This window comes from Erinaceus europaeus, chromosome 6 (assembly GCF_950295315.1).
Source record: "Erinaceus europaeus chromosome 6, mEriEur2.1, whole genome shotgun sequence".
Classification (NCBI taxonomy): domain Eukaryota; kingdom Metazoa; phylum Chordata; class Mammalia; order Eulipotyphla; family Erinaceidae; genus Erinaceus; species Erinaceus europaeus.
In genome coordinates this window covers 23,277,706-23,303,419 of record NC_080167.1, presented here as the reverse complement: position 1 = coordinate 23,303,419, position 25,714 = coordinate 23,277,706, and the positions used below count along the sequence as shown (strand labels likewise).

Here is a 25,714-nt window from a genome sequence, read left to right as displayed (position 1 = left end):
CCACAAAAGAAACTGGATTCTGAGTGCAATGGTGCTTGCCTTTCCATTAGTAACTTATAATAACAACCTTAAAAGGTTATTATTTTATTTCTATATGAACACTTGTTTGGGTTAGCAGCAGACTCTTGGGCAGAAGTAGCAGATTCTCAGGCCTATGACCAAGACCACTTTGATTACAGTAGTAGAAAGCCCTGTTTATGCTGAGAGGAGTAGGAAGGTTGCCGCCAACTGCATTTTTCTTCAATTAAGAAGTAAACTTGCTTCTCTCATGAGAAGCTGACCCTTAGCTTCACTGCCTCAGTACAGGGGCTGGGTGGTGGCACACCTGGTTGAGTGCACACATTACTATGCGCAAGGATCTAGTTCAAGCTCACCCACCCTCCCGCCCCACTTCCCCCCTGCAGGGGAGAGGCTTCGTGAGCAGTGAAGTGGTGCTATAGGTGTGTGTCTGTCTTTTACTCTTTATCCACCTTCCCTCTCAGTTTTTCTCTGCCCTACCAAGTAATTTAAAAAGAAAGAGAGAAAGGAAGGGAGGAAGGAAGGAAAGAAGGAAGGAAGGGAGAGAGAGAGTGAGAGAAAGAAAGAAAAAGAAAGAAAGGACTGTCGAGTGGTAGCACAGCGGGTTAAGCACACATGGCGTGAAGCACAAGGACCTAAGTAAGCATCCCAGTTCATTCCCTGCAGGTGGGAGCCGGGGCTCGAACCGGGATCCTTATGCCTTGCTGTTTGCGCCATGTGCACATAACCCACTGCGCTACTACCTGACCCCCTCATGATTTATTTATTGGATAGAGATAGCCAGAAATCGAGAGGGAAGGGGGAGATAGAGAGGGGAAGAGACAGAGAGACACCTGCAGCCCTGCTTCACCACTTGCAAAGCTTTCCCCCTATAGGTGGGGACTGGGGGCTCAAACCTGGGTCCTTGCACATTGTAATATGTGTGTTCAACCAGGTGTGCCACCACCTGGCCTCTCCTACTATACTTTTCCAAGAAGAAAACTAGGCCTTCGTTTTGAAGATAAAGCACTGACTTGCTAGTTCATGTTTGCAGTTATATAAATAATGGTGTTTCGAGATAATGCCCTATAATTTGCTAAAAAGTCCTCTCACTCCTATAGGACTGCACTGCATTTGGCCTGTGCCAATGGCCACCGAGAAGTTGTAACTCTCTTGGTGGAGAGAAAATGCCAACTTGACCTCCATGACAGTGAAAATAAGACAGCTCTGGTGAAGGTATGTAGTAGAAAATTAGGTCAGTGTGAGATGGATTAGATTCAAGTTACTTAAAGTAAGAATGAATTTCTCTCAATCGTGTATAACCTGCAGAATGTCAACTTTGAAAATCGAGAATTTATGGGTCTGGACAGTGGTGCACCCCAGTAGAGCACACGTTACAGTGTGCAAGGACCCAGGTTCAAGCCTCCAGTCATCACCCTCAGAGAGGAAGCAGTGCTGCAGGTGTCTCTCTTTGTATCTCCTTTTAAATCTTCCCCTCTTTCAATCTCTCTCTCTGAATTAAAAAAGGAGAGAAGGAAGGGAGAAAGAAAGAGAGGAAATGAAAAAAGGGAAGGAAAAAAAGTGTGGATTCATAGGGCAGGCACTGAGCCCCAGCAATAACCCTGGTGGCCAAAAGAAAAACAAAACGGACTCAGGCAGTGTAGCAGGTTAAGCGCATGTGGCGCAAAGCGCAAGGACCCGCATAAGGATGCCGGCTTGAGCCCCCGGCTCCCCACCTGCAGGGGAGTCGCTTCTCAAGCGGTGAAGTAGGTCTGCAGGTGTCTATCTTTCTCTTGCCCTCTCTATCTTCCCCCTCTTCTCTCGATTTCTCTCTGTCCTCTGCAACAACAACGACATCAATAATAACTACAATAAAAACAAGGACAACAAAAGGGAATACATAAATATAAAAAGATTTAAAAAAGGGAGTCGGGCTGTAGTGCAGCGGGCTAAGCGCAGGTGGCGCAAAGCACAAAGACCGGCATAAGGATCCCGGTTCGAACCCCGGCTCCCCACCTGCAGGGGAGTCGCTTCACAGGCGGTGAAGCAGGTCTGCAGGTGTCTATCTTTCTCTCCTCCTCTCTGTCTTCCCCTCCTCTCTCCATTTCTCTCTGTCCTATCCAACAACAACAACAACAATAATACCTACAACAATAAAACAACAAGGGCAACAAAAGGGAAAAAATAAAATAAATATTAAAAAAAGTACTTTAAAAAAAGTAAAAAACAAACAAAAAAGATATTAAAAAAAGAAGAAGAAAGAAAAAAGGGGGTCAGGTGGTGGTGCACCCAGTTTGGTTGAGTATACATGTTATAATGTACAAGGACCAGGGTTCCAGGGTTCGCTCCCGCTTCCCACTTTAGTAGCAGTGAAGCTGTGCTACAAGGCTACAGGTCTCTCTCTCTCCCCTTCTCCCTCTCTTTCTCTGTCCCTCTCTCCCTCTTTTTCTCCCTCTTTTCCTCTCACTTTCTTTATGTCTTTACCCAATAAATAAATAAATAAATAAATAAATAAATAAATATTTTTTAAAAGAAAAAAAATGACAGTCCACAATCTGAATGGCAGGCGGTACAATGCCAGCAAGAAGAATGTGCTGCTATTCTGCTGGCACATGGTGCTGATCCTAACGTGATGGACTCCTACGGGAACACTGCTCTCCACTACGCTGCCTCTTGTGACAATTTGCTGTTAGCTGAAACACTGCTTTCGCACAATGCAGATATTGAAGCAAGGAACAAGGTATGGCTCAACCAGCTTTATGTGCATAGTATTCAAATACATGTGTGTGTGTGTTTAATATTTATTTATTTATTTATTTATTTCCCCTTTTGTTGCCCTTGTTTTTTATTGTTGTTGTAGTTATTATTGTTGTTATTGATGTCGTCATTGTTAAGATAGGACAGAGAGAAGTAAAGAGAGGAGGGGCAGACAGAGAGGGGGAGAGAAAGATAGACACCTGCAGACCTGCTTCACCGTCTGTGAAGTGACTCCCCTGTAGGTGGGGAACCGGGGGCTCAAACCGGGATTCTTAATGCCAGTCCTTGCACTTCGTGCTACCACCTGACTCTCTACATGTGTGTTTTTATAAGCAACCAAACATTTTATTTTATGCACACCTGGGCACTCATACTGGGAAGTACTTTAAAGCCAAGTGATAAATGTTCAGAAGAAACTGGTCCTCATGGAAAGGATAAAACTTAGTCTCCTCTAAGCCACCTTCTCAGCCAAGAAGGAAATAATCCCCACCTCGAATGCCTAGGTATGGGTGTTGATTTCAGAGCCCACACAGAACTGAAGGACTAGGAAGGAATGAGTGATGGTGGAGGCTGGCTGTTATGTGTGGGCTTGGGAAATGGCTGCTACAAATTGTTTGATATGTCATTTTATGTAGTAATTATATGCTTAAATGCTATTGATTGTGGTTGTAAGACATGCTTAATAAATTATGTTCCAATGTCAGAAATGTTAAAAATGTGAGAAAATGAGCATTTTAGAACCCATGACATAGGTGGGAGGAGGAATGGAGACCTATTACCCACCAGGGGGAGCAGATGGGTGGGAAGGGGTGCAGATAGGAGGGAGAAACTTTAGAGACTTTAAGATGCTAGACACCCCAGCACAAGAAGGCTCTGAAATTCAGGGCACAGAAACTGGGTCCTGTTTCACAGTTCAGGAAGGGCATCCACTTATGCTGTCGGCCATTTTGTCAGATATGACCCACCATGGGCTCTCGGGGAGTAGCTCCTGCTCAGCCTCCTCAGTGGAGTCCTAGTTGTGAAAATAACACTATATCCCTGTGGCCCTGACAGGAGTGCCCTTGGTTGATACTAGGGAGATAGTTTTACATATTTTGAAGCCCAAATGCTCCCTGAATATTTTTAAATAATTGTCATATGGGAAAATGACAATTTGAAATCTAGAGTTCACTTTAAGTAGAACTTTTCTTGAGTTTGAGCCTCTGACTCCCCACCTGCAGAGGGGATGCTTCAAGAGCATTGAAGCAGGTCTGCAGTGTCTCCCCTCCCTTCTCAACTTCTCTCTGTCCTCTCCAGTAAAATAGAAAAAATGGCCGCCAAGAACAGTGGATTCATAGTGCCTGCAGAGATAACCCTGGAAGAAAAAAAAGTGATACTTTTCTTTTAAATTGGGGAAATGATTATTTATAAGACTATTGCTGTCAGGGAGTCAAGGCGGTAGCGCAGAGGGTTAAGCGCAAGTGGCGCAAAGCACAAGGACCAGCGGAAGGATCCTGGTTGGGGGATTTTATAAATTTCTAATTGACTGCTGTTTGACAGGATAACCTCACACCACTTTTACTTGCTATAAGTGAAAACAAACAGCAAATGGCAGAATTTTTAATAAAGAAGAAAGCAAATATCCATGCAGCAGATAAAATACAAAGGTATGGCAGTTTATTCTTCTCTTAACCTTGGTATTATCCTAATGTAGTAGCAACCATATAGTCAGGAAGCTGAAGTCAGAAGAATTTACTGCACCATTTATATGTAGCAAAAAGAAAAAAAGTATCAAGATAGCATCAATTAAAATAATTTTTGGTTGATTGGAGAATATGAATAACTACGTATAGCAGAATTCATATTATTGTTATTATTATTATTATTATTAGTAGTAGTAGTAGTATTTTGACTTCCAGGGTTATCGCTAGAGCTTGATGCCTGCACTACGAATCTACTGCTTCTAGAAGTCATTTTCTCCATTTTGTTATCGCTGTCATTATTGCTGTTGTTGCTGGATAGGACAGAGAGAAATCAAAAGAGGAAGGGAAGACAAAGAGGAGGGAGAGAAAGACACATGCAGACCTGCTTCACCACCCACCCCTGCTCCTCCCCCTCACCCCCACAGGTGGGGAGCCGGAGGCTCAAACCTGGAACTTCATGCCGGTCCTTGCACTTCACACCATGTACCTTAACCCTGTGAGCTACTGTCCGGACCCCCAGAATTCATATTCTTTTATGATGTTAATTGATGTAACTTACAATCTAAATTTTTGGTTCTATGAGGGGGATTTCATATTAATTTTATAAGGCACAGACTCTGACTTTTGGCTTACTTTATGATATAATAATGAACTATTTCATGTTACTTTTAACCTTGACTTCTTATTTCCCAAAAGATGCATATGAATAATAAATAGGAGTTGAATTTTTTAAAATATTTATTTTCCCTTTTGTTGCCCTTGCTGTTTTTCGTTGTTGGAGTTATTGTTGTTGTTATTGATGTCGTCGTTGTAAGGACAGAGAGAAATGGAGAGAGGAGGGGAAGACAGAGAGGGGGAAAGAAAGATAAGACACCTGCAGACCTGCTTCACCGCTTGTGAAGCGTCTCCCCTACAGGTGGGGAGCCGGGGGCTCCAACCGGGATCCTAACAGGGGTCGTTGCGCTTTGCTTAACCCGCTGCGCTACTGCCCGAATCCCAGGAGTTGAATTCTTCCAAGATCAGATGAGATCGGGCGTGTTCAGGGTGGTATGGCCGTAGACATGGAATTGAATTCTTAATGCAGTAGTTGGGAACAAATCCAGGACCTCATGCATGTATTTCATCACTGACACATTCCCAGTCCAATTTTTCTATTGGATATTTCTAAATATTTTATGTAATTATTGGACAGAAACAGAGAAAACTTAAGAGGGAAAAGGGAAATGGAGAGAAAGAAAGACATCTGCAGCACTGTTATATCACTTTGTGAAGCTTCCTTACAGCAGGTGATAACTGGAGATTTGAATCCGGGTCTTTATGTACCTTCTACTGGGTGCAACAGCACCTGGCCCCTCTGTTGAATTTTTTTTTTTCAAATGTTTGCTACTTTCTTTTTTTACAATTATTTTATATTTATTTACTTTCCCTTTTGTTGCCTTTATTTTTTTTTTATTGTTGTTGTAGTTACTGTTGTTATTGATGTCGTCATTGTTAGATAGGACAGAGAGAAATCGAGAGAGGAAGGGAAGACAGAGACGGGGGAGAGAAAGATAGACACCTGCAGACCTGCTGCACCATTTGTGAAGCCATTCCCGGGCAGGTGGGGAGAGGGGGGTGGGGGGGAGCTCCAACCAGGATCCTTATGCCAGTCCTTGTGCTTCATGCCACTTGCACTTAACCGGCTGCGCTACTGACCCACTCCAGCTGTTGAATATTTCTTATGAACAAGAGAGAAGAGATGGAGGTCCCAGCACCCCACCCCACCCCAATTATCAAAACATACACAAACACAGACTCTATGTGGTATTAATTCAATTGAGAGAATATTAGTAGAGATATAGTATTAAATCATAACTACATAAAATTAATGTTAGAGCTGTAATAATTTCATAGCCCTCTCTTGTTAGCTATTGTGGAAAGTTCAAGTATTGTGAGTAAATTTATGTTATTGATAGTAACAGTAGAGTGCTATAAATATATTTTCTCTTTCCTATGACTTTGTTGTTAACATTTTTCTTTAGCTTCATTGTAAGAATATACTAGACAGATTAAAATATTGGGGTTTATGATAAATTAGTTGAAGATAAATTGTAACAATGAAGGATAGAACATGTTGAGGGTTATTTACATAAAAAGAGAAAAGTAATTAGACAATCAGCAGGGAAAATAGAGGCATAAATACCAGCACTCTGTTCTGGTTTTTCCAGTAATATCTCTCTTTGGGCATCTGAGGGCTTATGAATGTTTGCTTACTAATTTATACAGATTTAAATAACAGAAATAAAAAAATAATGACAATAGGAAATAACGAATTCCATATTGATAAACCTAACATAAAAGCATTGCTAACCACAGAGCCCTGGCCTCATCAATAATTGATCATTTAAGATGGAGAAGTGGGTGGTAAACACCACAAAGTCTGTAGAACCCAATGGCAAATTACTTCCTTGCTCCAGGCCCCACTAGAGCAAGACACTAGAGGCCAGAATTCATCTGAATGCAGCAAGGAAGAAAAAATAATTTTTAATTTCTCTGGCATCAGTAGTTGTTGATTGACTTCTAAGTGTTTAACTTTAAAAACATTTTAGGAAAATTTCTATGCTTTTTAATTATTTATTTATATATTTATTTTCCCTTTTGTTGCCCTTGTTGTCTTTTTATTGTTGTTGTAGTTATTATTGTTATTGATATCATCGTTGTTAGATAGGACAGCGAGAAATGGAGAGAGGAGGGGAAGACAGAGAAGGGGAGAGAATGATAGACACCTGCAAACCTGCAAACCTGCTTCACCGTCTGTGAAGCAATTCCCCTGCAGGTGGGGAGCCGGGGGCTCGAACCAGGATCCTTCTGCCAGTCCTTGCGCTTTGCGCCATGTGCTCTTAAACTGCTGCCCTACCGCCGACTCCCAGCTATTTTCTTTATTTATTTTTAAATATTTACTTATTTATTCCCTTTTGTTGCCCTTGTTGTTTTATTGTTGTAGTTATTGTTGTTGTTATTGATGTCATTGTAATTGATGTTGTTGTTGGATTGGAGAGAGAGAAATGGAGAGAGGAGGGGAAGGCAGAGAGGGGGCGAGAAAGACACCTGCAGACCTGCTTCACCGCCTGTGAAGCGACTCCCCTGCAGGTGGGGTATCCTCTTATTTATTTACCCTCTCCTCTCACCTTTCTTCTCTCCTTTCTTTTCATAAAAACAGAGGGGCCAGGTGCTGGCACGCACAGTAGAAGGTACATGCTAACATGCACAGTGTATAGAAATTGATTGTTTTTGTGAGAGTGAAAGAGAGGGGAGAAACACCAAAAATCCCTTGGAGTTGTCCATGGTTCTCTTGTGTGTTGCTGGAGATTGAACCCAGGGCCTTACACATGGTAAAGTGTGTTACTTTGCCCATGGAGTCATCCCCTCCAGACCCCGCATTTATTCTTTTAATATAGAAATGCAATCACTCATTTTTGTTGTATGTTTTGTCTCTAAAGGCTTTCCAGCAAGCCCAACTCTGATGACTCAGGAACTACATCCAATGAGGACTTCAATTTTCAAACCAAGGTAAAAAGTGTTCTCTTGGGAGTCGGGCGGTAGCGTGGGTTAAGCACACATGGTGCAAAGCACAAGGAACAGCGTAGGGATCCTGGTTCGAGCCCTGGTCTCCCCACCTGAGGGAAAGGGGGGTCGCTTCACAAGCGGTGAAGCAGGTCTGCAGGTGTCTATCTTTCTCTCCCCCTCTGTCTTCCCCTCCTCTCTCCATTTCTCTCTGTCCTATCCAGAAACAACAACAATAATAACCACAACAACAATAAAACAACAAGGGCAACAAAAGGGAAAAAGACAGCCTCCAGGAGCAGTGGATTCATGGTGCAGGCACTGAGTCCCAGCAACAACCCTGGAGGCCAAAAAAAAAAAAGTATTCTCTTATGAAAACAATTTTGCTGCTCCAAATATAGTTTCTTTTATATATCTATTGGGACTTTCATTCATGAATTATTGCTTCTCAGGGTTTATTCTTCTCCTTTCTTTCCCCTTTTCTGTAGGGAGCTGAATTTAAACCATCACTGAATTTTATTTATTTGACAAATAAAGTAGAGGCAAATTTTACTGTCTATAATGCTGATGCATCTAGATAAAGGACTACAAAAATCTTGAATTTTCTCCAATAAGAGATCATTCATGTAAATGTAAATCATGAGAATGCATTTAAAACTCTAGCAAAAGTAATTGTTTATATATTTTTTGGTATTCATTTATTACTGTATCTATTTATTGGATAGAGACAGAGAGAAATTGAGAAGGAAGGGGTAGATAGAGAGAGAGAGACAGAGAAGGGGGCCAGGCAGTGGCATGCTCTGTTAAGCACACATAGTAGTAAGCACAAGGATCTGAGCCAGGATCCAGGTTCGAGCCCTAGCTCCCTACGTGCTGGGGGGGACGCTTCACAAGTGGCAAAGCAGGTCTGTAGGTGTCTATCTTTCTCTCTCCCTCTCTACTCCTCCCCATCCTACTCAATAAAAAAAAGGGGAGTCAGGCGCTAGCACAGCTGGTTAAGCACATGTGGCACAAAGCACAAGGACGGGGAAGGATCCCAGTTTGAGCCTCTGCAGGGAAGTCACTTCAAGCAGTGAAGCAGGTCTGCAGGTGTCTATCTTTCTCTCCCCCTCTCTGTCTTCCCCTCCTCTCTCCATTTCTCTCTATCCTGGCCAACAACAACAGCATCAGTAACAACAATAAAGCAACAAGGGCAACAAAAGGAAATTAATAAATATTAAAAAATGGAAAAACTGGCCACCAGGAGCAGTGAATTCATAATGCCAGCCTGATTCCCTGCTGAAATACGGAAGTTTTAAAATCCTGGACTCTAACCCTTCTTGAAATTCTAGCACTTTTTAAAAAAAAAAAATCTTTTTTTAAAGTTTTTTTTTTTTAATTGGATAAGACAGAGAGAAATTGATAGGGGAGATAGAGCGGGAGAGAGACAGAGAGGCACCGGCAGACTGCTTCAGTGCTTGTGAAGCGACCCCTTTACAGGTAGGAGCCAAGGGTTTGAACCAGGATCCTTACACGGGTCCTTGCACTTCATACTGTATGTGCTTAACCCAGTGCACCACTACCTGGCCCCCTTGTAAGCCACTTTCTCCCCTATAAATTTAATACACTTTTTCTAGTTTTGTTCTACTTATCTAAATGCTGATAGACTGTCTTGCTAAGATATATTTGTGGTGATCCAATTTCTCAGCTTATTGGGTAAATCTGTGATACACAAGGGGGTGGGAGGGAGGATTGTATGCTAGCATGGCAAGACACCTGTTTTGGATTGTTTGAGACTGGCTTTATCTCTCTATCACATTCCCAATAACTGTATCCCAGTGTTAGCACATTACTCTGATACCATCATTTACTATATTGTATCATACTTCATCCTATCTCATGTCTCCCTTTCTAGAACACCCTTCATATCCTGCTTCTGTTCTCTGTGTATCTTTCAAGATAACACCCCTTAATTTTCTTTTTCTTTTTTTTTTTTCCTTTTCACTTCCTAACGAAAGTCCCAAAACCTAGTATAGACCAGGTCCCATGAGACAGGGCAGATGTACACATGTATCCATAAATTAGGGCAGAATATATACCTGAGAGCAAAAGTGCACAACAGTCTGCAGTGAGTCAATATATGCAACAAGCAAGTAGAAAGGCCTGAAAAGACACCATAACATTCCTAATGAAATGGTTTCTATTTAGACTTAGATACCCTTCTCACCTACTTCCTATTACAGTTCTCTCACTCACTCCAAAGCTAACCTCATCAAAGCAAGAACTGCAAAAGCTGGATAAGGGCAAGAGACTGGCATACTTTAATGGTGGCTCTTTAGTCACTATCAAGACACCCCATCAGCTGGGGCTCTAGTCAGGGAGTCCTGAGATTCCCATACAGACGTGATGGGCCTAGACATCAAATAGATCCCTCTCTCCATTGTTACCGGTCCTTTCCATCAGGAACAATACAATAAACCCCTTTGTGGGCCCCCATAGGACCTTGCCCTCAATGTGGATCAACAATGGTAGAGAATGTTCCATCCGAAGGGAGGCTGGACAACAGACACTATCTACCACCTGAGGAAGAGGGGTCCTGAAATTGGGGCAGCTTGGAACATTCCTACTCATGACCTCAGAATGTGAGCTCAGACCTACAGGGATGCAGAGGTCACATAGTTTCCTAAGCAGAATATGAGCCACAGCTCAAATTGATGGGGGTTTACAATCAACAATATTCATACACCTTTCCCATATTTGGGAACTACTCTCTTCCCTGACCTATCCTGCTTTCTAGCCCTTTTTTCAGCCATGACATCATCTCCCCAGACAATAACTTGGATCCACCTGCATACCAGAGGTCAGGCTCAGGAAAAAACTAGGATAATCTTGGGCCCTTTGGAATATAACTAAAATAGACCTACTAGCTATCTACAAAATGGAGGACCCCGCCACCCCAATTCTTCATCTGCAGCATTCCAGCCTTTAGGTCCATGATTAGTAAACAGTTTGTTTGACTTTATATGTTAACTCTTTTTTTCAGACACCAGGTTCCAGATTCTACCATGATACCAACTGGACTTCCCTGGGCAGATGACCCCACCAATGTGCCCTGGAGCCCCACTTCCCCAGAGCCCTGTCCCACTAGGGAAAGAGAGAGACAGGCTGGGAGTATGGATCAAACTGTCAACATTCATGTTCAGCGGGAAAGCAATTACAGAAGCCAGACCTTCCACCTTCTGCACCCCATAATGACCCTGGGTCCATACTCCCAGAGGGATAAAGAATAGGAAAGCTATCAGAGGAGGGGATGGGATCTGGAGTTCTGGTGGTGGGAATTGTGTGGCATTGTACCCCTCTTATCAGAGTTTCCTTTTTATAAATAAAAATTAAAAAAAATTTTATTAGTGGTTTAATAATGATTAACAAGATTGTAAGATAACGGTATAGTTCTATACAGTTCCCACTATCAGAGTTCTGTGTCCCATCTCCTCCATTGGAAACTTCCTTATTTTTTATCCCTCTGGGAACATGGACCAAAATTCTTTATGGGGTGCAGAAGGTGGAAGGTCTGGCTTCTGTAATTGCTTCTCTGCTGAATATGGATATTGGCAGGTTGATCCATACCCCCAGCCTGTTTCTATCTTTCCCTAGAGAGGTAGGGCTCTGGAGAGCTGAGCTTTCAGCTTTTTTTTTTTTTTTTAAGTCAGAATAACATTCTTTAAGTTTCAACATTTCCTGAACTTTACAAATAGGTAGATTTTTTTCCCTTTGTGCTCTGACAGTACTTTATTTGTATTAGCTGTGTAATTAGTTCATACTTAAATTTCTTCTTGTATTCATGTGTCTCTTCCCTTACTACCATAGAGGAAGACTGTCCTTTATATTATTCAGTTTCTCCCACATGACTGTTGATGATCTGATAGACGCAGGAAATGTGGGTTGACTTACTGGTTGGTTGATTCATTGGCTGACTGAGGGAATGAGTATGATATTATCTGAATTTGGGTTTTCATTTTGTTTTTATAGGAAAGAACAGCAAAGCCAGTAATTGGAAAAAGAGAAAGTGATATTGATATTATTCAGAGTGCTCCACAAGACCAAAAAAATAATGACAATTTGACTTATGATGAGAAAGCACACACAGCTACTATAAATTGTAAGTTAGTGGGTAACTATTCAATTTTGATGATTAAATGGGAAAGTAAGCAAATCTAAAATGTAGGTGAAAATAGGTTTTCCACTCCATTTATTTATTTATTTATTTATTTATTTATTTATTTATTTATTTATTTATTTTAACCAGAGTACTGTTTAGCTCTGGCTTATGGTGGTGGGTGGGATGGGCGGGGAGGGATGGGAGGGGAACTTGAGCCTGGGACTTTGGAACCTCAGGCAGGAGAGGCTCTTTGCATAACCATTATGCTATCTACCCCCACCACCACTACCACCATTTCCCAGTTCTTTTAAGTACTTTTCTTTTGCTGTATTTCTTCACAAATATCCCAGCAACGACCAACTTTTTCTTTCTGAAAATGTTTTCCAATAATGAGGAAGCCAGTAAGACTGGGAACATTTTGCTCAATTTCTCTGATAAGTTTTGGTGCTGGAAGCTTGTTTCTTCATTCTTCCCACATTTAAAATACTTCATCTTTCCTTTTCCTATGGAATTGTTCTGTTCCGTATTCCTCAGTTCTCCCCTGTACTCTCTGCATTTATCATTCGCTTTTAATTAGTCAATTTATTAGATAGAGACAGAGAGCAATTGAGAAGAGAAGGGGAGATAGAGAGGGAAAGAGAGAGACACCTGCAGCCCAATTCACCACTTGTGAAGCTCTCCTCCTACAGGGGGTGGGGAGGCGGGGGTAGGTGGGGAGGACACTGTAACTAACATAGACGCTTCACCACTGCCTGGCCCACTTATCCTTCTTCACTCTCTCTTTTCCTCTCCTTTAACAGCACTTCCAGTGTTCTCTGTGCTCTGCACATCTAGGAATAAGTATAACTTAGCTCCTTCCTACTTCTTTTCATTCTCCCTCTTCTGCTGCTGCTTCATCTGCACCTCATTATCCTACTGCTTCTCCTCCTTCTTCCCCTTTGATTTTGACTTTGCCTTAGCTTCCTTTTTCACTTCTTTTTCTTTTCTTTTCTTTTCTTTTTTGTCATCTCTAGGATTCACTGCTCCTTGTTGACTTTTAAGAGACACAGTGGTGGGGGGGTGGGGGTGGGGAACCACAATACAGATACTTCCTTTAATACAGTAGGAATCACGTTTGAATCTGACTTACGTACTTGGCAAAGCAGGACACCATCTAAATGAGCTATTCTTATGACCCACTTGTCTTCTACTTTACTTTACACTTAATGGATTATTCCTTTGGTTTGAGAATATATCAGTATTTGTGATTTTTTTTTTTTTTGGGGGGGAGGTTAATGGTTTATAGTACAGTTGTTCTTAATGCATAGGTAAAATTTCTCATTGAACCATGATGGGGGTCTGCAAAACAATTTCACCTCCAGCCTAGGACCCCTCAGTCATCATGCACTAGGACCTCAAAGCCACACACACACACACACACACACACACACACACACACACACACACAACCTTCTTCTTCCCCTATTTCCCCAGAGCCATTTGCTTTAGTGTATTACACCAAACTCAGTCAAAATTTCGCTTTGTGCTTACCTTTTGTGGTCTTATATCATAAGTTCTACTCATGCATGAGATCATTCCATATTCACCTTTCTCTTTCTGGCTTATCTTACCTAACACAATTCCTTCAAGCTCCATCCAAGATGAGGTGAAGAAGGTGACTTTATCATTCTTAATAGCTGAGTAGTACTTCATTATGTATATATACCACTGTTGTTAAAATTCGTAGGCTCTAGCTGGCCGGGCTAGCTTCACGGGCGGGTAACAGAGACGCAGAGACAATGGCTGGGCAGGGAAGCTGTATTTCTTTATTCAGGAACAACGATTCATTAACTAAACCAAACTAATCACCAAACAGAACTCTGCTGTCTCTTTGCGGCGGCGCAAGCACTCTCTCTTACTCTGGAACTCAGGAACTCTAACTCTGTAACTCTTCAACTCTGGAACTCTAAAACTCTTTAACTCTGGAACTCAGGAACCCTCTGCTGCCTCTTTTTCCCCCGCGGCGGCACCCAGCACTCTCTCTTACTCTCGAACTCAGGAACTCTCTCCAACTCCGGAACTCTGGAACTCTGGCGGGGTTCCTTGGGGCGGGGCCAAGCGGGCCCGCGAAACTAACTGGACTGATCCAATTCTCTTGGTGGGGGAGAACTACCCAATGTAAAGCATACAACAATTCCCCCTTTTCTTTTTAACTAAATGACTATAGTATCAAAGGTGTGAGGTGAACAGAAACATATATCATACAGGCATTTTTAAAAAAGAAACTGGCACAAACATGGAGAAACATGTAAGCAAGTAACAAGAACCAGTGTGCTGCCAAGGGAAGGCCTGAGGGGGCCTTTTTCGCCTCTGTGGGCAAAACTTTATCAGCTTAAAAAAAACATTTCTTGCCTCTGGGGGGCGTACTTTCTTGCCTCTGGGGGGGTGTACTTGCGTCGATGGGCATTTGCATGGGGGCGGGGAACGGCCTAGAGTCCCAAAGGCAGCTGGCTGCAATTTACTTACTATGAAACAAAACTTGTTATTAGCATATTTCTAATAGAGAAGGAATTTGAGACTTTTACATAGCAACAATGTCTTTTAACCTTTTGTTACACCCATTCAAGATGGAGTCAGGAAAGGAAACCTCAGGCATGAGAATAATTAGCATAGCCATTGTGCGATCTACCATTTCTAATAGAGAAGGTAATGGAGAGTTTTACATATCAACAAGTCTATTTAACCTTTTGTTTAGACCAACTTAGTTAAAATATATTGATTGTTAACTAATTTTTACCTCAGACTTTAAATGTAAGTTAATTTTATCTTTATGAGAATTACGTTGAAAACCTTTTTCATTTAACTTTGTCTAGTAAGAATTTAGCCTTAAAGTTACTGTTTACCAAACTTTAAACATACACATAAACATGGTCATTAGTACACAAGGAGAGAAACCTTTGTTACGAAGACATGTCATTTTAAACACGAATTTAAATCTGTACTGTCTTAGTTGTTGGGGGGGGGTTCACCATCTGAGGTGGCTTCCCATGTAGCTTCACTTCTAGGAATTGCAGGTTGCAATCTCTGCACAAATCTCTGTGTACTCCAGCTTGTCTGCCTTCAGACTGGACCGGCAGCTGGAGATCTCGTGTGCCCAGTTTCGGCAGGGAGCCCGGGGGTCCGGGAGGTCCGGGATCATTCCAGAATTCATAGCAAGAGGGCAGGCAGGCCAGGCTTGTAGAAGGTGTGGGCCTAGGTGCCCAGGGGTGGCGGCCATGATAGGCTGCCGCGGCCCTGCCCCATAGCCCTGACATGTCTGCTGCCCTGTTCGCAGTGGCCAAGCAGCGTGGAGGGATCACGCGTCCAGTGCCCTGCGCCACGCGGTGGAGAGCCGGCTCCTGTGGGCTGGCCTGCATGCTGGCGTCAGGCTCTTGCGTGGTGGAATCGGGCTCCAGCGTGTTGGCATCGGGCTCCAGCGTGTTTGCATCGGGCTCCAGCGTGCTGGCATTGGGCTCCAGCGTGCTGGCATCAGGCTCCAGCGTGCTGGCGTCGGGCTCTTGGGGCTCTTGTGTGCTGGCGTCGGCCTCCTGCGGGCTGCGGGGCTGCGGGTACGGTGCACGGGGTTGTCTGGGCGCAGCCAGCTGGCTGGCTGTTTAACCAGGTGGAAACGGCAGCTCCGTGCCTCGCCTCCCTCCCGCTGGCTCTTCACGCTGGCTGTTCTGAGTTCGCCCGAGCGAGTGGAAACCACAGAGTGGTCCAGAGATAAATGTTCCAGAAACAGCAAAACAGTCTCATGAAGAAAGAGCAGAGGCCTTTGGAGATCTCTTCACAAGCAGAAGAGAAGGCCATAGTGCATAGGTAGCCAAATTGTCTTTTCTTATCTGAGAGATGCGCAGGTCAGGTCCACGTGGGCGCCATTTGTTGTTAAAATTCGGAGGCTCCAGCCGGCCGGGCTAGGTTCACGGGCGGGTAACAGAGACGCGGAGACAACGGCTGGGCAGGGAAGCTGTATTTCTTTATTCAGGAACAACGATTCATAAACTAAGACAAACTAATCACCAAACAGAACTCTGCTGTCTCTTTGTGGCGGCGCAAGCACTCTCTCTTACTCTGGAACTCAGGAACCCTGGAACTCTCTTTTACTCTTGAACTCTGAAACTCTGGCGGGGTTCCTTCGGGGCGGGGCCAAGCAGGCCCGCGAAATAACTGCACTGATCTAATTCTCTCGGCCGGGGAGAACTACCCAATGTAAAGCATACAACATACCACAGCATTTTAAGCCACCCATCTGTTGTTGGACACCTAGGTTGGTTCCAAGTTTTGGCTATTACAGATTGTGCTGCTATGAACATAGGTATACACAGGTCTTTTTGGATGTGTGTGTTTGTTTCCTTAGGATACATCTCCAGAAGAATTGCTGGGTCACAGGGTAGGTCCATTTCTAGCCTTCTGAGAATTCTCCAGACTGCTAGCCACAGGGTGGGTCAATTTATATTCCTGTCTGTAGTGTAGAGGTGTTACTTTACCCCTGAAGCCTGTCCAGAATTTGTTATTTCCTGTCCTTTTTGATGCATGACATTCTCACAGAAGTTAAGTGGTATCTCATTGTTGTCTATATTTGCATTTCTCTGATAATCAGTGACTTGAGCATTTTTTTCATGTCTGTTGACTATTTAGATCTCTTTGGTGAAGATCATGTCCATAGTCTTTCCCCATTTTTAGATGGGGTTATTTTTTTATTGCTGAGTTTGGTGAGCTCTTTATATATTTTGGTTATTAGCTATTAGGCAAGAGAAAGGAATTAAACGGATACAGATTGAAAGAAAAAAAGTCAAACTGTCACTATTTGCAGACATTATATTACTATACATAGAAAACAGAAAATCTTAAAGAACCCAGGAGGAAGGTCCTGAAAGTTATAATTAAGCAGTATAGTGAGGTGGCAGGTTACAAAATCAGTATATAAAAGTTCTTTTATGCAAACACTAAGTCAGATAAAGAAGAAATTCAGAAATCAACAACAAAAACAATCAAATATCTAGGAATAAACCTGGCAAAAGAACTGAAAGATTCATATACTGACATTATGAGTCACTATTCGAGGAAGTAAGAAAATATATTAAGAACTGGAAAAATATATCAATTTCATTGACTGGAAAAATTAACATTGTTACAATGACTATTCTACCCAGAATCATATACAAATTTAATGCAATCCTCATTAAGTTCCCACCAGTTCTTTTAAATTAATAAATTTTTCACGAAAAAGAACAATAGAGAAGAGACCAGAGCATTGCTCAGCTCTGGCTTATAGTGGTGCTAAGAATTGAACCTGAAACCTGAGAGTCTCAAGCATGAAAGTCTTTTTCAATAACCATTATGTTGTCTTCCCAGCCACCACCAATTTATTTTTTAAAGAGAACAGACCAAAAACTATAAAAGTTTATCTGGAACCAGAAAATACCTAGAATAGCCAAAGCAATCTTAAGAAAAAAAGAACAAAACTGGAGGCATCATGCTCCCAGATCTCAAATAGTATTACAGGGGTCATTGAATCTAAACTGCCTGGTGCTGGAACAAAAGTAGACACATTTACCAGTAAATAGAACTGACAGTCAGAAATAAGCTCCTCCATCTGTGAATACCTAATTTTTGACCTGGAGGCCCAAACTATCAAATGGAGAAAGGAGAGTCTCTTCAACAATTGGTGTTTAGAAAATTGGGTTGAAATGTGCAGAAGAATCACACGAACCACTACATTTCACCACACACAAAAGTAAACTCCAAATGAACCAAAGATTTGGATGTTGTACCAGAATTCATCATATATGTCGAAGAAAACATTGGCAGAACTCTTTTTGATCTAAATTTTAAAGGCATCTTCAGTTACTCAAGTCCAATCACAAAGAAACACAAAAATAAGCTAATGGGACTACATCAAATTGAAAAGATTATGGATGGTAAATAGGAAGACACCTTACAGAATGGGAGAACTTTGCATACCATACATCAATGTTAATGCTTTAATTCAACATTCTGTCAAATTACTTTTTTATTAAAATATAGTGTACATATGTTACATATCCATATAATTTGTTGTTGTTGTTAATGTCGTTATTATTGGATAGGACAGAGAGAAATGGAGAGAGGAGGGGAAGACAGAGGGGGAGAGAAAGACACCAGCAGACCTGCTTCACCACTTGTGAAGCGACTCCCTGCAGGTGGGGAGCCAGGGGCTCAAACCAGGATCCTTACACCAGTCCTTGCATTTGTGCCACCTGAGTTTAACCCACTGCGCTACCACCCAATTCCCTGTTTGTCCTTTTCTTTTTGCCCTATCTCAGTTACCATTATGATAGCCAGAAGAATATATGATTTCATCTTTTATTGACATTAGCCCTTTTTTCAGATGATTATTGTGCAACTGTTTTTACCCATTCAGTAGGATGTCATTCCATTCTTTTTTAAAAAAATTTTTATGTTTATTTTTGTCCATTTTGTTGCCCTTGTTTTTTATTGTTGTTATAGTTATTATTGTTGTTGTTCTTGATGTTGGCATTGTTAGATAAGACAGAGAGAAATGGAGAGAGGAGAGGAAGATAGAGAGGGGGAGAGAAAGACACCTGCAGTCCTGCTTCACTGCCTGTGAAGCGACTCCCCTGCAGGTGTGGGGAGCCAGGGGCTCGAACCGGGGTCATCCCGTTCTAATGGAAAGATTCGCTGAGATTTTTTAAATCTGTTGTAACCCCACTTGCTTCTTTTTTAGTCTGGTTTCTCTTGCCTTTGGAGTCAAGTTTCTGAAGACATCCTGGTAACCAACATCACGTGTTTTGCCTACCTTTTCTTCAGTGTATTTTATCATTTGAGGGCTAGCATTCAATTCTTAAATCTACTTTGAGTTAAATTTTGTGTATGGTGTGAAAGTGATCCAGCTTAGCTCTTTTACAGTTTTCCCAAAACTATATATTAAAGAGGTTCTCCCTTCTGTATTTCATGTTTGTTCTTGAATTGTCATATATTAACTGAGCACATAATAATGAATTGTTTCTGGACTCACGGTTCCTTCCCATTGATCTGAGTATTTTAATGCCAATACTACACATTTTTCCTATTTTTATTTCTAAATTTTTTTATTTATAAAAAGGAAACATTGGCTAAACCATAGGATAAGAGGGGTACAATGCCACACAGTTCCACCACCAGAACTCCATATCCCATCCCCTCCTCTGATAGCGTTCTTATTCTTTAACCCTCTGAGAATATGGACCCAAAATCATTGTGGGATGCAGAAGGTTGAAGGTCTGCTTCTGTAATTGTTTCTTCACTGAACATGGGCGTTGACAGGTCGATCCATATTCCCATCCTGTCTCTCTCTTTCCCTAGTGGGGAAGGGTTCTGGGGAGGCAGAGCTCCAGGACACATTGGTTGTCTGTCCAGAGAAGTCTAGTTGGCATCATGCTAGCATCTGGAACCTGGTGGTTGAAAAGAGAGTTCACATACAAAGCCAAACAAATTATTGACCAATCATGGACCTAAAGGCTGGAATAGTACAGATGAAGAATTGAGGGGTCCTCCATTTTGTAGCTACGCATATTTTAGTTATATTCCAAAGGGCCTGTAGCTATACTAGGTTTTTTTTTTTTCTTTTTCTTTTTTCCCCTGTGCCTGAAATCTGATATGCAGGTGGATCCAAGTTATTGTCTGGGGAGATGATGTCATGGCTGGAAAAAGGACCAGAAACCTGGATCAGGGAAGAGAGTAGCTCCCTAATATGGGAAATGGGTATAAATATTATTGACTATAAACCCCATCGATTTGATGTGATCTGGGGCCCATATTCAGCTTAGGAGCCTATGTGACCTCTGCATCCCTATAGATCTGAGTAGGAACATTCTGTGGTCATGAGTAGGAACATTCTAAGCTGCCCCAATATCGTCCCATCGTCCTCAGGTGTAGCATAGAGTATGTTGTCCATCCTCCCTTTGGAGGATGGGGAACATTCTCTACCGTTGTTGATCTACATTGAGGGCAAGGTCCTATGGGGGCCCACAAAGGTGTCTATTATGTTATTCCTGATGGTGAGAACTGGTAACAATGGAGGGAGGGATTTATTCGAGGTCTAGGCCCATCATGTCTGTTTGGGAATCTCAGGACTCCCTGACTAGGGCCCCAACTGATGACGTGGCCTGATAGTGACTAAAGAGTCATCGTTAAAGCATGCCAGTCTCTTGCCTTTATTCAGCTTTTACAGTCTTTGCTTTACTAAGGTTAGCTTTGGAGTGAGAGAACTGTAATAGGAAGTAGGTGAGGAGGGTATCTAAGTCTAAGTAGACACTATTCATTATGAACTTTATACTGACTCACTACAAACTATTGTGTATTTTTGCTTTCAGGTATATATTTTGCCCTAATTTATGGATACATGTGAACATATGCTCTATCTCACGGGACCTGGTCAATATCTAGGTTTTGTGACTTTGTTAGGAAGTGAACATCCTGGAATGGAATTAGAGAATACTATGAAAGGAAAGGTGTCACCCGAGTAATGAGGGTGAAGGGTTGACATTCCATGCCTGACGTCTCTGGACACAGTCTGAAGTGAAGCATGCTGAGGTGGTCCTCATTGCATTGATAAGGTTGGGATTGGAGGATGCACTATCATTTGGTAGGAATTGAGAGAAGCATGCAGGAAAGTGAACCCCACCCTAGAGGTTCCAGGATTGGGGAAATATAGGCTCTCTCTCTGTATATATATACACATATAGGCTCTATATATACATATATAATGTGTATTCATACAAATATAGGTTCTATATATACATAGGTAATGATTTGTTTCCAGACTCACAGTTCCTTCCCATTGATTTATTTTAATGCCAATACTGCACTTTTTTTTTTTTGAAAAGTTTCTATAGCTTTGAGCTTTGTTTAGTTTGAACTTAGGGACACCCATTCTTGCTTTTTTTTTTTTTCCACAGGCTTTCCTTGGTAATTCAGGGCCTTTTGCCATTCCAAACAAGTTTCAGTAACTCGTATTCTATTTTGTTAAAGAATGCTGTTGGGATTTTAATAAGAATTGCAATATATATATATTTTACTAACCTGGTTCCATTCATAAAACCCATTTGATAAACAAAGTCACCAGTAAGCAAGAATGTGCCCCTTACCCATATATCAAGTATAATATGCTGTCCTGGTCCTGGGTTGTTAACCATCTTTAGATAGTTTAACATTTCATTGGTTATTGTTTAATGATAGTTTCATGTTTAGAAAGTTTGCTAATTGGGGCCAGATGGTAGCGCACCTGGTGGAGCGCACATATTACAAGGCGCAAGGACCCAAGTTCAAGCTCCTGGTCCCCACCTGCAGGGGGAAAGCTTTGCAAGTGGTGAAGCAGTGCTGCAGGTGTCTCTCTCCCTCTCTCCCTCTCTATCACCCCCTTCTCTCTTGATTTATGGCTGTCTCTATCCAATAAATAAAGATAATTAAAAAAAATTTTTTTTAAGTTTCCGGGAGTCGAGAGGTTGTGCAGCAGGTTAAGTGCACGTGGCGCAAAACGCAAGGACAGGTTAGGATCCCAGTTTGAGCCCCCAGCTCCCCACCTGTAGGGGAGTCACTTCACAGGCCCGACTCTCTGTCTCTCTTCCTCTCTATCTCCCCCTTCTCTCTCAATTTCTGTCTCTATCCAATAACAAATAAATAATTTAAAAAATTAAGTTTTCTAGTTTAGCTTCTATTCATTTATAACATTTTAAGATATTTTAAAATATCTATACAGCAGTGTACTATATTGTATTATAATAAAAATAGAACAAATACATTGTACTATGGGGTACATACTGAATTACAAATGTGTGGACAAAAAAAAATACTAGGAGAGTGTGAGCTGCTTGTTGCTGGCTTTGAAAGTGACTGGGATCCATGTGGATTCAGTCGGCTAGGAAGGATCGTCAGTTTCCCCAATGAGTGGGTACTCACGAGATGCACCACGGGAAGGTCGATCCAATGCATTCCAGTCTCTTGGAAACAGAGCTGGCAGTCAGCTGAGGTAAAGAACAAACACCTTATCACAGACCCCTGCAAGCGTCAACCCAGCTTTGACCTAGCACGTTATGATTGGGCCCTCCTCAATCGCTATCGAACAGGCCATGGCCGGTGAGCTGCTATGTTCCATCGCTGGGGAGGCAGAGACAACCCGAACTGCCCCTGCGGCTACAGACAGACTATGACCCACATAGTCAACGACTGCCACCTCTCCAGATTCAAAGGAGGTCTCGAAACTTGACATCAGGCTCAACCTGACGCTGTTGACTGGCTACGGAAGAAGGGCAAACGCTAGAAGAAGAAGCAGGAGAGTGTGATGTGCAGCTTCTCAAACAGTGTTGTCTGTTTATTCTTGTGTAATTTGCGTTCAATGTGAAACTAAAACAAGATTAAATAACTGGGACTATATCAAAATAAAAAGATTCTACACATTGATATAGTCCCATTTATTTAATCTTGTTTTAGTTTCACTTACCCAGATGGTTGAGAATCCAAGCACATCTTTTATGGTAAAATCCCAGAGTGTTTCACTGATGTTTTTCTTCAATGTGTTTTATAGTTTCAGGTCATGACTTTTAGTTTCTGATGTACTGATCTCTCACAAGCCTTCAGCTTGAACCTACTTTTGTGTCAATGTATAGTTTCACTTTCATATTTACATGCCCCCCTTTTGCTTTTTTAGGCTCTCCTGAAAAATACCTTCATTTTGAGGTAATACCTTTGTTTGTTTTCCCCTTCAATTATTCACAACAGATTATCCAAAATGCATATTACTCAATAATCATTTTATTTCAAACCTATTCAGCCCACCACTGAAGTGAAAGATCCTGTTCCCGATAAAGCAGTAGGGATGAATGATGTGCAAATATCCCAGTCAGGTAAATTAAATTCACATTTAATACCGGTCAGAAACACACTAAACAATCAAACTGATACAGCCTTCTTGTTCTGAATTCTTGCTTTCTATTTTGACATAATGATGCAGATTTCACGGTAGGTAATCTTTTGTTAGTTAGAAAAGTCACACTGTGAAGAATCTGTATAAGTACCGCGCGCTAACCGATTGCGCCACTGGAGCTCTTGTGAAGAATCTTAATAATTGATAATGTTTTATGGAAAACACAATCTGTAGTAGATATTGCTGAGTCAATAATAGAATGGAATATATGTTTATGAGGGAAGGAAGACAAGGAACTGTTTTTCTAAAGAAGTTAGTCATATCGACTTTATTATTATTTACATCTTGGTAAGTTGAAAACTTTGTTTTCAGATTTTTCAGTTTGGAACTCTACTGGTTTGACTCTCAGAGACGAGACTCATCAGAGCTTAAAGGATTTGAAAGTTGATGATAAATGTCTAGTTGTATCACAACCAGCATCCTTGGAATTGGGACAGATGACGCTCAAAAATAATATTGGAATTGTGTTTCTATATGGGAGTGAGACACCCTATGACGTATGTGAATCACAATTATCAGAAAACAAAGAGAAAAAAGAAGGTAACAGAGCCATAGAGAATTCAGTCCTAAGCTACTGCTTCACCATAGTCTGACTTTTGGAAATAATTTTGCTATAAAATTTATGTTCATGCTATTCATACAATTGACAACCAGAGTACTTTTTTTTTTTTTACTCTTGCTAAGCTTTTTTCTTAAATAGGGGATTTATGTTTTACAGTCCACAGTTAATACAATCATTTGTATATGCGTAACATTTCTCAGTTTTCCACATAATAATACAACCTTCACTAGGTCCTCTGTCATCATGTTCCAGGACCTGAGCCCTCCCCCACCCCCACCCACCCCAGAGTCGTTTACTTTGGTGCAATACACCAGCCCCAGTCCAAGTTCTGCTTAGTGTTTTCTCTTCAAACAGAGTAGTTTTTAGCAAGACATTTGGATTCTTCCCATAACCAAACCAATACAGAAATAACAAAGAAAAATGAGGAAAAGTATAATTCTGTCTGGGCTAGTACTTAACATATACCTGAGACTGGGTAGCAGGATATTTGAATTTTGGGACTGATTGTGTAAAGTAAGTAGAAGCCTAAGTGTCAATATCACCTACTGAAAATAGTTTCTTAGCTTATTTTTTTATATCTCTGAATTCACTCACATTACAGCTATATCTAGTGTAACTATTTATTTGCCACCAGGGTTCTTGCTGGGGCTAGGTGCTGCATTATGAATCCACTGCTCCTGGCAACCACCATTTTTTCCTTCTTTTTTTTTTTTTCATTTTTTATTTGACAGGACAGAGAAAAATTGAGAGGAGAGGGGAGATAGAGAGGGGAAGAGAAAGATAGACACCTGCAAACCTGCTACACACCAACTCCAGTTCAGGTTCTACCTGTGTTATCTCTTCTGACCTTGTTTTTCAACTTCTGCCTGACAGTGAGATCATCCCATATTCATTCTTCTGCATGGTGATGTGTGCGCTTAAGCAGGTACGCCACCACCCAGCCCCCTATTTACTGTAACTTAAACAGCACCTTGCAAAAGCAAATATTCAAATGGGAGTCACTGAGAATTTGGCTCAGCTATGTACAAATGGTCTGACATCTTGTTTCATTATTTTTCAATGGCATAAATAATTTCACAGGGAGTATTGGCTTCTAGGGGTACTACATTATTTAAAATAATATGTGGAAAATCATAATTTGTTTTAAAACTTAAGTAAATTTTAAGGTGAAGTATAATTTAATTTTTTAATTTTGTTCTTTATTGGGGGAATTAATGGATTAGCACTGACAGTGAATACAATAGTTTGTACATGTATAACATCAGTTTTCCACATAATAGTACAACCCCCACTAGGTCCTCTGTCATCCTTTTCCAGGACCTGTAATCTCCCCACCAACCACCCCAGAGTCTTTTACTTTGGTGCAATACACCAACTCCAGTTCAAGTTCTACTTGTGTTTTCTCTTCTGATCTTGTTTTTCAACTTCTGCCTGTGAGTGAGATCATCCCATATTCATCCTTCTGTTTCTGACTTATTTCACTTAATATGATTTCTTCAAGCTTCATCCAAGATGGGCTGAAAACGGTGAAATCACTATTTTTTAAATTTTTTTTTATATTTTATTTATTTATTCTCTTTTGTTGCCCTTGTTGTTTTTTATTGTTGTCATCGTTGTTGGATAGGACAGAGAGAAATGGAGAGAGGAGGGGAAGCCAGAGAGGGGGAGAGAAAGACAGACACCTGCAGACCTGCTTCACCGCCTGTGAAGCGACTCCCCTGCAGGTGGGGAGCCGGGGCTCGAACCGGGATCATTAAGTTGGTCCTTGCGCTTTGCGCCACGTGTGCTTAACCCGCTGCGCTAGCGCCCGACTCCCGAAATCACTATTTTTTATATTTATTTATTTATTCCCTTTTGTTGCCCTTGTTGTTTTATTCTTGTACCTATTATTTTTGTTGTTGTTGTTGTTATTGATGTCGTCGTTGTTGGATAGGACAGAGAGAAATGGAGAGAGGAGGGAAAGACAGGGAGAAAGAAAAATAGACACCTGTAGACCTGCTTCACCGCTGGTGAAGCAATTTTCCTGCAGGTGGGGATCCAGGGGCTCGAACCAG

At 41.5% G+C, this 25,714-nt stretch overlaps 1 protein-coding gene across 2 annotated transcripts in view; it reads left to right on the top strand.

The window, feature by feature from the left end:
• The window catches only part of LOC103118619 (ankyrin repeat domain-containing protein 26-like), a 74,773-nt gene that overhangs the window by 2,774 nt on the left and 46,285 nt on the right, over nucleotides 1-25,714 (top strand). For both annotated transcript variants that reach the window (XM_060193343.1, XM_060193342.1), the window contains exons 2-9: nucleotides 1,119-1,233; nucleotides 2,564-2,737; nucleotides 4,294-4,400; nucleotides 7,916-7,985; nucleotides 11,988-12,117; nucleotides 22,823-22,851; nucleotides 22,946-23,018; nucleotides 23,411-23,638. In XM_060193343.1, coding sequence (XP_060049326.1) covers nucleotides 1,119-1,233; nucleotides 2,564-2,737; nucleotides 4,294-4,400; nucleotides 7,916-7,985; nucleotides 11,988-12,117; nucleotides 22,823-22,851; nucleotides 22,946-23,018; nucleotides 23,411-23,638 — 926 coding nt within the window. The remainder of the gene's footprint in view (nucleotides 1-1,118; nucleotides 1,234-2,563; nucleotides 2,738-4,293; nucleotides 4,401-7,915; nucleotides 7,986-11,987; nucleotides 12,118-22,822; nucleotides 22,852-22,945; nucleotides 23,019-23,410; nucleotides 23,639-25,714) is intronic.